Source organism: Tiliqua scincoides, chromosome 1, assembly GCF_035046505.1.
Source record: "Tiliqua scincoides isolate rTilSci1 chromosome 1, rTilSci1.hap2, whole genome shotgun sequence".
In the NCBI taxonomy this organism is placed as follows: Eukaryota; Metazoa; Chordata; class Lepidosauria; order Squamata; family Scincidae; genus Tiliqua; species Tiliqua scincoides.
Genome location: NC_089821.1, coordinates 83,980,760 through 83,993,810, shown reverse-complemented (window position 1 = coordinate 83,993,810; position 13,051 = coordinate 83,980,760). Strand labels below are relative to the sequence as shown.

Genomic DNA, 13,051 nt, shown 5'->3' with positions numbered 1-13,051 from the left:
GCCACATCCTATTCAACTTTCCAGTGCCAATGCAGCCACAGTGCAGCCCCGAGGCAAGGGAACAAATATTCTCTTACCTTGAGGAAGCCTCTGTGATGGCTTTCCCACTGCAGGATGCAGTGCATACCCAGTTGGCACGGCTATAGTGGTGCTGGAAAGTAGGATGGAATTGGGCCGTAGGACACTATCACAGAACTTGTTTTGCTTCTTCTAATTCTTAATTCATCTTTCTATTAACAGACACAGAAGTGGTGTATAAAAACAGGCATGGACATGTTGTTAAACTGAATGTAGAAACAAATACAACAACATTATTGCTGGAAAATGCAACTTTTGTAAGTACTAATTCTTTATTATTAATATATGCTTATTACTTATATGCATATTATATGTACTTATATGCATATTAAGTTTTCTATGAATTTTTATTAAAACGGTTATCTAGTGCTGCTGACAGTGTGTGCTGCATGCTAAGCACATTTTAATATAAAATTGCATTTAAGCCTAAAAGTAAAAAAAAAAGTATAGATTACCTTTGAAAAGTAAATATTGTACTTTCAAGTTATAAACAGTATAAACAAATGCTTCTGAATTTTTAAGTCTTCAGAAGAAAATAAAAATCCTTGCTGTCCTCTATAAAACCTGCAATGTGGTGTTAGGTGTCCATTGCAATGTGTTGTTGAGTGTATTTGACAAAACCAGATTACACTAGCGAAAGGCCCCTTAGGTGCAGGGCCAAGTTGGGAAAAATTGGTCCAATTGGATTGAAGCTACTCCCTGTGTCTGCAAAAGCCCTGGATTGCAATGGGCTGTAAATTACACATCTAGCTGAGTACCTAGCAGGCCTTTGGACAGCAGTCTCATACCTCATGAAATGGAGAAGGCACAATTTCAAAAGCAGTATAGAAGACAACACTGCTATGTATGCCTTCACCTTCTTTCTTTACCATATGAGATGTGCTATAGTGTGGCAAGATACGAGTACTTTAAGAGATGAAACCAAGTGTGAGCTTGTTCACACACACAATCTCACTAATTGTAGCAATGTGATAACTTCCATGCACTTTACAGTAGAGAACAGCATCAAAATAAAAATTAGAAATTCTTCTAAGTCTTACAAAGTTTGTAGGTATATTGTATCATTTGTGCTTCTTTTTTTTTTTTTGGTCAAAGCTCTAGACAAAATATCAATTCAGACAGTGCTGAGTAAATCCTCCCCACCCACAGGACTGATTTTTCATGCTCTTGGACCAGGGGGCAAGCCTAAGGATGCTTCTGAGCTTTGAAGAAAAGTAGCTGTGCAATCCCTGATCTTGTCTTGTCTTCAGAGAAAGATCCTATAGTATTTGCAAAGGCTTTTCTTACAGTCTCTTAGCACTATTCCTAGCCTATATTTCCTTTATGTCTTAGCTAGCAATAAGACTTTCCTCCCAGAAACCTCAATGTTGAATGCAGAGTAGATGAATTTGCAAATTTGGCAGCTTAATAGTTATTATCAATAGTATGTGTCACTTTAAGACCTCTTAGGGGGAAAAAATATTTCCACCCAGCTAAATTTTGGTGCTTCTTCAGTTCATATGGTCAAATACTAGCTGTAGTGTTGAGATGAATAATTGAATTTAAACAAAAAAAAGTATAAGTCTTCTGGAATTTGTTGTAACACATGTAAATTCATTGATTGTCAATTTTAATTCCCAGCATGGTTAATGACAGACTCAAGAACTGGTCACATGGAATTTCTTTGCCATGATGACTGATTGTGTGATCAGGTTTGGTGCATATTCATTTTATTGACATACTACACATATAGGAATGTGACAAATTTGCTCACACTGAATCAGTACAAAGTGACTTTCAATTCTGGGTGTTATCCACCTATTGCATCTTAGTTTTTAGTTGCTTCTTTCACTTCACATTTCAGCTCTCTTATTTGGTCCTATTTTTTGCATGTGTGCTGGTCGAGAAGAATTAAGGGATAGTGTCAGATGAGTGAGCAAAGCTAAAAGTGTTTTGGCTCATTTATCTTGATTAGGCCATGTGAAAGTTGGGGCTATGCAGCCAAAAGCACAGACTTGGAACTGTAATATCTACAGAGTTTTTTGCCACTTAATATTTTGCAATATTTTCATAGCTCCCAGGGAGCCCAATCCTGAGCTGCCCAGGGCGCGCGGCTGCAATGGCGCTGAGAACGGCTGCTGCCGCATCCTGCGTGCCTCAGCCTACCGTGGGAGGCGCCTCGGGAGAAGGGGAATTTCATCCTCCCGGTTAAGGGAAGCAGCCCTGCAATGGGGCTACTCACTTTACCACCGACCCAAAGGTTGGCAATAAGGTGAAAGTGTTTGTGTAGGGCGCTGAGCCCCACATGAATCCCTTGGATCCAGCTCCATGGGACCCACCTCCCTCCCCCCCGGCACGCCTCCCACCCGCCCGCCCTTTCTCCACCCCCCCGCCTCCCCATCACTCCTCCTCTCTGCCCTCCGCCTGCCTTCCCCCTCCCTGGAACGCCTTCTCCCCGCCCCTGCTTACCGTGCCGCGACTCAGCGGTCCATGAGACCGCCAAGCAGTAGAAGATGGGTGCCCGCCCAGCGCTAGCCCAGTGCCAGCCAGCGCTTGGCTAGCACGGGCACTGGACCAGTGGTAAGCCTCTCAGACGTGCCTTATGGCACGTTTGTAACTGCGCTCTGGTGGAAAACCAGAGTGCCGAGCTCAGGATTGCGCTCTAAGTGAACTTTCCTGTATTTTCTCCATGCAATCCCACCCCTTTTCCTTCTTCACTGGAAACTCAATTCAGCATTTTAGTGCAATTATATTTCTCTCAGTGACTAATGCAGGTTTAATTGCAATACTTGTTTACATGGCTACATTTAATTTAAGATTTTTCCTGCAATACATTTATTGAAGACTTTATAATCATAACTGCATTAAGCAACAGTAAATAAACATGCAATCTTAATAACTGTAAAATTATTTCAGAAATTTATAATCTGCTTTTAAGTATTACACATTCTCAATTAGTGAACACAGAAAATACATATAAGGACCCAATCCTGTCCAGCTTTCCAATGCCAATGTGGCCGCATTACAGCCCCACAGAATGGGAATAAATGTTCCCTTACCTTGAGGAGCCCATCCCATTCTCTGCCCCACCGTGGGATGCAGTGCATGCCCCTTTAGCATGGCTGCATTGGTGCTGTAGTATTGGCTAGGATAAGAAAGAGATTTTGTATATTTCTGGTGGCCAAAGTAGATAAGATTATGGTGAGATTCATGATGATAATAAAAAACCTATACCTTCTGTCTTTTGTGGTAGATAGCAGCTTCAGGATTTCTATTGAGAAAAATGACTCAGGAGGACAGAATTGATCTTTACCCCAGTCTGAATAGGGACCATCCATGGCTGTTTGAATGTGAAGTGTTCTGGTAACAAATTTCCTATCATTTCACCTAATTTGATCCTCTGTCAGCCTGCTATTTTAGGAACAACTAAGGGCCCAATCCTATCCAATTTTCCAGTGCTGATGCTGCTGTGTTGGGGAAGCAGTCTTGGAGGCCTCCTCAAGGTGTGGGAACATTTGTTCCCTTACCTCAGGGCTACATTGCAGCTGCCCCAGTGCTGGAAAATTGGATAGGATTGGGCCCTAAGTTTCAACAGGCTGCTTAGACTGATGAACCAAAGAGTTTGCTAAAACAATCAGTGGAATCCATTAAGTTTTCTCAGTGCACTATTTAATGAGTATATCATTGTGCAGAGCCCAGCATATCCTGCAAATCTAAGTTCCATCAGATAGTGGCAAAAGCTGAGAATGGAATACCATGGGTAGAAGTGTTTATTTTTGTTGATAATGACATAAAAACACAAAACACTACATTTTGGTGATTAAGATATTTTCCAGAAATGGAAATAGATTACTTTTCCAGTTAGAAATATTGGTAATATCATGGCTTCTTCTACTGACTCTGAGCCCAATCCTGAGCTCATCGCTTTCCAGTGGGGCGCACTGTTGTAAGGCACATGCCTTACGTTGCAAGGCTTACCGCTGGACTGCTGCCTTTTTTACACAAATCATGATTTTACACATCATTTGCATAGAGTTATGCAAATTACATACAGTTAAGCAATTAGCGCTACAGCCTGACACTTCAGGATGGAAGAAAACTAAGACAGCGGTTCTCAATTGCTTCCGCCCCTCAGCACATCCCATTCCCGTACACAGCCCTCCCCTGTTGCCTGCTGTCCCTGCTTGTTTCGCTGTGGGATGCTGAACTTTTAAAAGCCCAGTCCTATGCATGTCTACTTAGAAGTAAGTCCCATTGTAGTCAATGGGGCTTAGTCCCAGGAAAGTGTAGATAGGATTGTAGCCTTAGAGCCCAGGCCTATGCCTGTCTACTCAGAAGTAAGTCCCATTCTAGTCAATGGAGCTTACTCCCAGGAAAGTGTGCATAGGATTGTAGCCTAAATCTAATTCTTCGGTTTGTTCGGAAGACTTATTTTGCTTGCACCATCTCACTGTGAAGGAGGGGGGAATTCGGCAGAAAGGGTGTCTAGTTTTCCTTCTCATTTTTGGCTCTTAGAAAGGCAAATAAAACAAGCCAGTGTGAAAACACCCTCTGTGTGTGTGTGGGGGGGAAGCGCTACTCTTTGCTGCACCCATTTTTCCCTTGTTTTTTCCCTTGGCTTCCCCTCTTCCACTCCCGACTCCATTACCCATGAAAACAATTGTTAAAGATTCCCATTGATTCTTGCTGAGTCTTCTGCGCTTGCCTCTTTCATATCTTGGGGTCTCCAAGGAGTCTTACTGTTCATTTGCAAGGCACACAATCTTACGGAGCCTCTTCCATGGCTCCAGGGCTATTTCTGTGCCTGTGGAGATGCAGTCTTTTTGCAGGTTTTTTTGGGCTGCTTTGAAATGGAGCAAGACGCCAGCACAGGGCATAGCAGCTGCTGGAGCTTACCTGGGGAGGGGGAGGGGACAAATGTTCCCTTTCTTGAGGAGACCTCCAGCAGCCTCTCCTTCCATGCTGGATACAGCGAAGGCAGTTTTGGTACTGCTGCATCACATCGCCACACGAAAAGTTAGTTAGGATTAGGCTGCCCATATCTAGTCAAAGTCCATATAACACATTGTTGCTTTAAATGGAAGTAGCTCTCTCTCTCTCTCTCTCTCTCACACACACACACACTCACACACACACACACACACACACACAAACACCCCTCTAAAAAAAAAGCTTTAGACTTGGCCCCCTAACCTAGAGAAATGTCAATTTAATTTTCCTTGCCTCAACAGCCTTGTGTGATATACCTGAAAAACAGTACTTTAGGGCTGCGGTTTTCAAACTCTCAGGGAGTTTGAGGACCGCAGTAAGTCCTTACAGGGGACGGGAGGGAGGCAGCAACATGATCCCCAGGCTAAGGGGAGATGCAGGGACTGGGATGTACACACCAGTCCCTGCAGCAGCTTGTTGGGGGTGCGGAGAGCCCTGTGCAAGCATCTGCAGGGCTCCCCAGCCTTCTAAAAGTGAAAGTGGAGCGTTCACACTCCACTTCCAGTTTTGCTCGCACAGGGCTCCCTGCACCCCTGACAGGCAGCTGCAGGAATTGGTGAATACATCCCAGTTCCTGTAGCCCCCTTAGTGACACGATCTTGGGGATCACGTCACTATCCTCACCCTGCCCCTGCCCCATAAGGGGGCAGAGGCCAGGTTGTCAGGCTGGGGCGTCGCAACACCCCAGTTTGAATAGCTCTGCTTTAGGGCATCAATTGAAGAGAAAATGATGGGAGAGCTGGCTCTGGGACCAAAGGTGCCTGGTAATTGAAGCAAAGAGGTGGATGTGGGAGTGGCTGAATATAGTGCAAAAGGATGATTGATGTTATATATATTGAAACAAAGAGCAAAGAAATTCCTCATCTGCACTTTAAAATAAATGAACTGAGCGCAGTATGTAAGACTATTCTGCAGAAAGTGCTAGAATTGCTTTAGAACAGAGTTTTTAACTGTGGGCTCACACCACTAGTGGGTCCAGGGGGCTGCCTGAGGTGCTTGCAGAATTAAGAAAAATATTACTTTGATACTCACTTTTTGGCTAGATAAGGATAATTTAAAAAAATATTGAATTTGTTTTAAATTTGGCCCTAAAGCCAATAATATATTCTTATTGACTGGAATATTTTTTTATTTCCATCTTCTCATTGATTTTACTTGAAATTTTTTTTGATGTTTTAAAGTTCTAAGAACAACTTTTCCCCCCTATGATTGAAATTTTATATGAAATTCATATAATTGAAACAATATGATTGTTTTTTGAAGTTCCACTTTTTTGCCATATATGTTCAGTGTAATTTCAGAAAAAAGCAGCAAATATGAATAATTGAAATAAAATAAATAAGCAATAAAATATATTTGGGATGGGGTTGTGTGAGTAGTTCAAAATTCTCCTAGAAGTGCATGAGGTGCAAGAGGTTAAGAACCTCTGCTTTAGAAGATTGACTTTTCAACAGTTTGAAAGTGGGAATCCACAGTAATCTGTGAAGGTTGCAACAGAAGCATCAGAATTATCTTATATTGTTTAGAGTGGTTTAAAGTGAAAAAGCTGGGGACGGACAAACAATAATGTTACAAGCTGGGGAAGAAGGTGATTCTTGGGTTTAAACAGGTTCAAAACTACAACATGAATGAATGTATTTTAGAAACTAGCCCGTGTTTCCATTTAGCCAGATTGCATGTAATTGTATGCTTTGATTCCTCCCCATTCGTGTTTCCTGTGCTCTTATGCACTGTTGAAAGAAGAAAGGGAGCACTAAATGTATAACAAAAGCAATTAAAATTCATGTAGCAAATGAGTGCATAGCAAATGAGACTATTGAACAAAGATGAAAGGGCGTCACCTTCACATCAGTATCAACAAAAGCTATGGGTTTTTCTTTTTTAGTTAGAAACTACAAGCAGGACAGAAAGGCTAGGGCTGAGCAGCTTTTACAGGTTCAGTTGAAGGTTGACACTGATTTTTTATCAGATATTGGAGAATTTGCCTCAACTTGACACCTAACACGACAACAAAATTGTAGCAATATTGACTTAATTATGCTATCTCTTGGCAGAACAATAATTGCACATGAGGTGTCGGGCAATCAGTATTTATCAACCATGAAAAGAACACAATAAAAAGCTCTTGTATATACAGTAAGCACGATAAAAATGTCCTTTAATAATATTAACAGCTAGTTTTGCCAATAATAAATGCCTAAGGACATTTTTGAATTACAGTTTACAGCAGAGTTACTCTGTCTCTGTCACCTGTTTCATTGCATAGCCCTTTACTCTCAAGGGTCAGTTGCATTCAGATAGATTAGTGAGAAACAAAATATAACCTTACCTTTGGCAAAAACCAATGCTTATGTGCAAGCAACAAATATTGAAGATGGGTTGTGCTCAGGGGTGGGGGAGAAGGGGGAAGGCCTGCAGTGTGGTGTTGTATCATTCCATCTCAATTTGGCTATCACCTTTGTAATCTGTGGTAGTGACAATACTTGTGGTCATGGTTGTCAAGTGCATTCCTGGGCATAGAGAAGAGGCTGGCGCTGCTTGTCCAAGGAGCATCACATTCTCATGTATCACTGTCAGCTAGAGAATCAAAACTCAGGTCACGAAAGGCAGTTTCTCCAGAGAAAGCAAGAAATTGAATCTGCTACTTGCTTTATATAGTTATGCCCAGTTCTTCAGTCAGTGGAACACATAGGTCAAAAACACACACACCAAAGGGTTAGCTGTTTTACACTTTAAAAAAAATGATATGATTCTAAATTTACCAGTGCTAATTAAATGACTGGATTAAAGACTTTTTTAAAGGATGAAATAAAGGGGATAATTCTGGATTGAAACAGCCCAGGAATATCACCAAGAAGCCATATTACAAAAACAAATTTGGGAAAAAAATCCCAGAGAGAATATATGTGTGTGTTTATATAAGTATACAGTATGTGTATGTATATTATTATACAGTATTTCTATATCACCTTTCTCCCTGACTCTCCCAAAGAGTGAAAGTCTTACACATACATACAGTATATGTATGTATGTATGTATGTATGTACAATTTGTAAAATAAAGTGAGAAAGATACTGATTAACTGTCACAATTTCACCATGCCCATAACCCATACCATTGCCTTCCTCTTATGTGCATATATGTCTTACCTAGGGTTGCAAAGGCTTTCAGGGAATTTCCATTCCTGTTCTGCTAAGAAGCACATGTTCTCCCAGGAGTGCTGCACACAGTCTTTGTCATTATCTACTCAGTCAGTTTTTGGCAGACTGACAGTGGGCACCCACTCTTCTGTGTGCTTCTGAATTGGAATTGTAGAGGAAAAGAAGGTGCTCCATGCAGTGCTCTTTTCCCAGGCAAACATGGACTGTGTGAGCCACTTGTAACATGTCTGCCAAAGATTGGTTCTCTCATCTAAGAACAGTTGCTTTTTTCCACCATTGCTTTTCAAGCACCCTGTAATGTATGGGTAAGAATTTATGTTTATGAATTTCTTCCCGTTTGAATTTCTCCCCAGATTTTGAGATTCTAAATTGCCTGATGATGGGGGTTTAGATGCAGCAGGCACTGTTGCCACTCCCTGATCCACCCCATCTCTCCCGCTTTTTGGCCTCTTTGCCAGCAGAAATTTATCAGTGGCTGGTCTACATGGAACCGCTGGTAGCACGTGGCCTTCTGCCTTTGCATTGGTGGCAGCACTCCACAGACTGTTGGCAAGACTGCCATGATAGCATCCTATGAGAATAGGGTTGGACTGTTAGGCATTCACAGTGCAATCTTATGGATGTATATTCAGAAGTAAATCCCACTGTGGGGCTTGCTATCTGGTAAGTGTGTATAGGATTAGAGTCTCACAGCCCAATCCTGAGCTGCCCAGGGCATGGTGTGCAGTGGTGCCAAAAATGGCTGTTAATGCATCCACTGCACTTCAGGCAGCTGCCGGCAGCAACTTGGAAGAAGGGGTTTTGTCCCCTTCCCCCAGGTAAAACAAGTAGCCCTGCAATAGAGCTACTCGATTCACTGTCAACCAAAAGGTTGGTAGCGAATCAAGAACCTCCATGTTAGGCAATGATTCTGACACAGAGACTTTGGATCTGGAGGAGCTTCACTCCTCCCTCCCCACTCCCTCCCTGGCACGCTGTTCTGCCAAATTCTCAACTCCCTTCTCATGCCACCTTTTTGGCTAATTAACACCCTCCTTTTCCAAGAAACAACAGCTGTGGTGTGCAATGGAATGAACACAGAACTCCTTATCTATAGCAACTAACCAAATTTATTGCAATAAACACAGACACTCCCTGCAAGTCCTCTTGTCCAGAGGCTTTCCCTCCCCAAAACTCCACTTAACTCAGTGGTTAAAGGTCCAAAGCCTCCAGTCCAAGTCCAATCCAATCTCCAAAGCACTTCTCTGAAAGCTTCCTCAGCTAGGGGAAAAAATGTTTTAATATTTATCTCTTACTGTATAATATTAAAATGTATATGTGTATTCATCGGATTTTTATAACTTTCAATTTAATTTTCAGAAGAGTGAACAACATTAAATGCAGCAATTAAATCAGAGTTTAATGAAATGGTGAAAAACAGCATGCATAATTTTCAAAAGCGTACAAGAAAAGGAAAACTGTACCATGCTTTTATAAAGATAGCATAGAAGGAAGCTTCAGGATCTCCTGTGGAAGGGCATTCCAAAATTCTGGGGCTACCACAAAAAAGGTCCTGCATCTCATAAAGAAAGATTTCCACATTAGATAGTTGGGGAAATACGTGGACAGGGGAACCATCATAAAGGAAGAGACATCATGCACTGGGAAAATTAGAGATTAAGGGCACAGTCTTATGCTGTGCTGGAACAGGAAAGCCAAAATGTTTGCACTGTATCCAGTGTAGGATAGGGGCCGAAAGTGGCTCAGCCAGCGGTAAGGGGAAAGTTTTCTCCTTACCTTTGGGTAAGGCACGCTGGCCCCTATGGGTCTCCTCAGTCCTGCACCACCTCCTGAGGTGGGACAAGTCTGGGGAAAGCGGAGTGACTTGAAACTGCTCCGAACTCCCCGGGAATGGGGTTTGGGTCCAGGATAAGTGGTGGATCCCATCCCGCCTCCCACTCCCCAGGACCACCCCCCAGGACCACCCACCCAAGTGAATTCCAAGTGTTGTAGCTGTCTCAGTATGTGTATGTAGTAACTGATCATCAATATGGAAATGGGTTCTTCATCCTCCTCAAGTGATTTCATATTGTGCTTAAAGACTTAGGGCCCAATTCTATACCACACCACCAGCGCCAATGCACATGCAAAATGATATGCACTGCATCTTATGGTGAGGGAGGGTATTTGAGAAGCCTGCAGGAGGTAAGTAGAAATCTTCTTACCTCCTGGTAAGTTGCATGTGTGGCAATGGGTGTCCTCAAAAATACACCCCCTCTTTGGTGGTATATGTTTAGTTACTTTGAAACAAGTTCCCTTGCACTCAATAGAGCTTACTTATGAGTAAACATGCATAGGATTGTGATGTATATAGAAAGATAGGACAAGAAGGATGTGAGGACTTAATCCAAAAAGAAGGATTATACTTCAGGGCATTGGTTCTCACACATTTAGCACCAGGGCCCACTTTTTAGATTGAGAATCTGTCAGGGCCCACCTGAAGTGATGTCATGACCAGAAGAGACATCATCAAGCAAGAAATTTTTAAGAATCCTAGGCTGCAATCCTACCCAAACTTATCCAGGAGTAAGTCCCATTTACTACCATTGTTAAAAGAATATACATAGTAGCTTGTTAAAAGTACAAGTCTCCAAATGCAGTCACATACCATGGTAGTATCAAGTCTAATATATTAAAAATAAAAAATTGAAATGAGTGGGGACCCACCTGAAATTGGCTTGCGACCCTCCTAGTGGGTCCTGACCCACAGTTTGAGAAACACTGCTTAGGGAATAATTAAAGTTGTAGCAGAATACACAATGTGATATGAAATTAATTTGAACATGTTCTTTAAAATATCCTTTTGCATATCCCAAATGCCCTTTCAGAAATGGGGAGAAATGGAGGACATGAACACACTTGTGAGCATAACATTTAAAAAAAAAAATTTTATACTACTACTGCCAGCAGTTCAACTAAAGGCACTCCTTCCAGCATTTTTGAAATGCCTCATGCTTGACCCTTTTGTTCTTTGAATAGAAAGTACCTCTAGGTTCACATAAAATAATTCCCTTCAGTTACTGTGTTGCTTCAAGTACACTCTGATCCTTCCTCTGCATCAGATCCATTAAATTCTTTCTGACACCACCATTACCTCTTGATTAAATTATAGCTCTGAATTCAATTGGGTGTCATGTATTCTTATCTTGACATAATGCGTTATTGGTTTGATAATGCTTTTTTCTCTTCTACTATGTATGCCACACCACAGAAGATTTTAAATTTTTTGTAAAAGTTAAAAAAATTATATGAATATGCAAGTTGTTCTGTGAAGAGCTTGGAAAAAGAAAAGAAACATATATAAGCACTGAAAATCACACATGGCTGCAGTTGTATAGGGCTACAGTCCTATCAACTCTTTCCTAAGAGTAAGTCCCATTAAACACAGTGGGACTGAATTTTTAGTAAATATGCATCACACTTTTATGCTGTAGATAATCTCTCAGAGATTGTGCTGCCTCCTTCTGCAGAATAATTTCTTTATGGCAAGGGAGGTTTGAACATATTGGCTCACCCAGAAAATAATGCACCACATTTTTTTTCTTCAACAATTATTTATTGAACACAATGAAACTTACACAGAAGAAAGAATGATGTTTCTTCTACACTCCCTATTTTTCCACATAATCTCCGTCCAGTTCTATGGCCTTCCTCCAGCGAGACACAAGGGCATGTATGCCCTGTTGGTACCACTCCTTGTTCTGGTCACGAAGCCATTTCTGCACTGTGCGAATCACCTCTTCGTCATCCTCAAAATGTCTTCCGCGAATGGCATTCTTTAATGGCCCAAACAAGTGGAAGTCTGAGGGAGCTAGGTCAGGGCTGTAGGGTGGATGGGGTAACACAGTCCAACCCTGTTTAGTGATGTGTTCCGAAGTCCTCAAACTTGTGTGAGGCCAAGCATTATCATGTTGAATCAAACATTCACCTGGGTTGTTATGGCGCCGAAGTCGCTGCAAGCGCTTCTTGAGTTTGGTTAATGTCTTCACATAAGCTTCAGAATTAATGATGCTGCCTCTTGGCATCACATCAATGAGTATGATGCCCTCACAGTCCCAAAACACAGTGATCATGACCTTACCGGTGGAAGCAGTTGCTTTGAATTTTTTCTTCTGTGGAGATTGAGGATGACGCCATTCCATCAACTGTCGTTTTGTTTCGGGCTCAAAATGGTGAACCCAGGTTTCATCACCTGTCACAATCCTGGACAAGAACGCTTCCCCCTCATCTTCAAAACGTTTCAGCAACTCAGAAGAAATGTTTTTTCTGAGAGATTTGTGGTCCACCGTAAGACAGCGCAGAACCCATCGTGCACACACTTTTGAGTAATCAAGAGCACGGATGATTGCATCCATACTTCCTTTGCTGATTGACAGCTTCAGTGCCAACTGCCTAGTCGTTATGCGTCGGTCCTCACGAATGAGCACATCAGCAAGCTGCGTCTTGTCAGGTGTGACAGCCGTGGATGGCCGCCCCGAACGCTGCAAATCTTGGAGCTCTGCTGAACCGCCTTCTAATGGCCTCACCCTCTGTGCCCAGCGACTAACCATACTTCTGTCGACTGCAGATTCTCCATAAACTGTACACAAATGTTTGTGAATGTTCCCAACAGTTTCTTTCTCTGCAGTGAGAAATTCAATGACGACACGCTGCTTGTAACGTACATCACTTACAGACACCATTTCGAAACACTGCTGCAGCTACGCTATCTGTCTGAAGAAACCAAAAATTTGTGTGCACACTCCTGAAAATTCAAATAATGTATATCTAAAGTTTTGCATTCGTACCATTACTGTAGGCTGAGA

General features: G+C 42.0%; 1 protein-coding gene across 5 annotated transcripts in view; it reads left to right on the top strand.

The window, feature by feature from the left end:
* Positions 1-13,051, top strand: part of DPP10 (dipeptidyl peptidase like 10) — a 250,981-nt gene that overhangs the window by 77,196 nt on the left and 160,734 nt on the right. For all 5 annotated transcript variants that reach the window (XM_066632907.1, XM_066632922.1, XM_066632915.1 and 2 more), the window contains one exon: positions 241-335. In XM_066632907.1, coding sequence (XP_066489004.1) covers positions 241-335 — 95 coding nt within the window. The remainder of the gene's footprint in view (positions 1-240; positions 336-13,051) is intronic.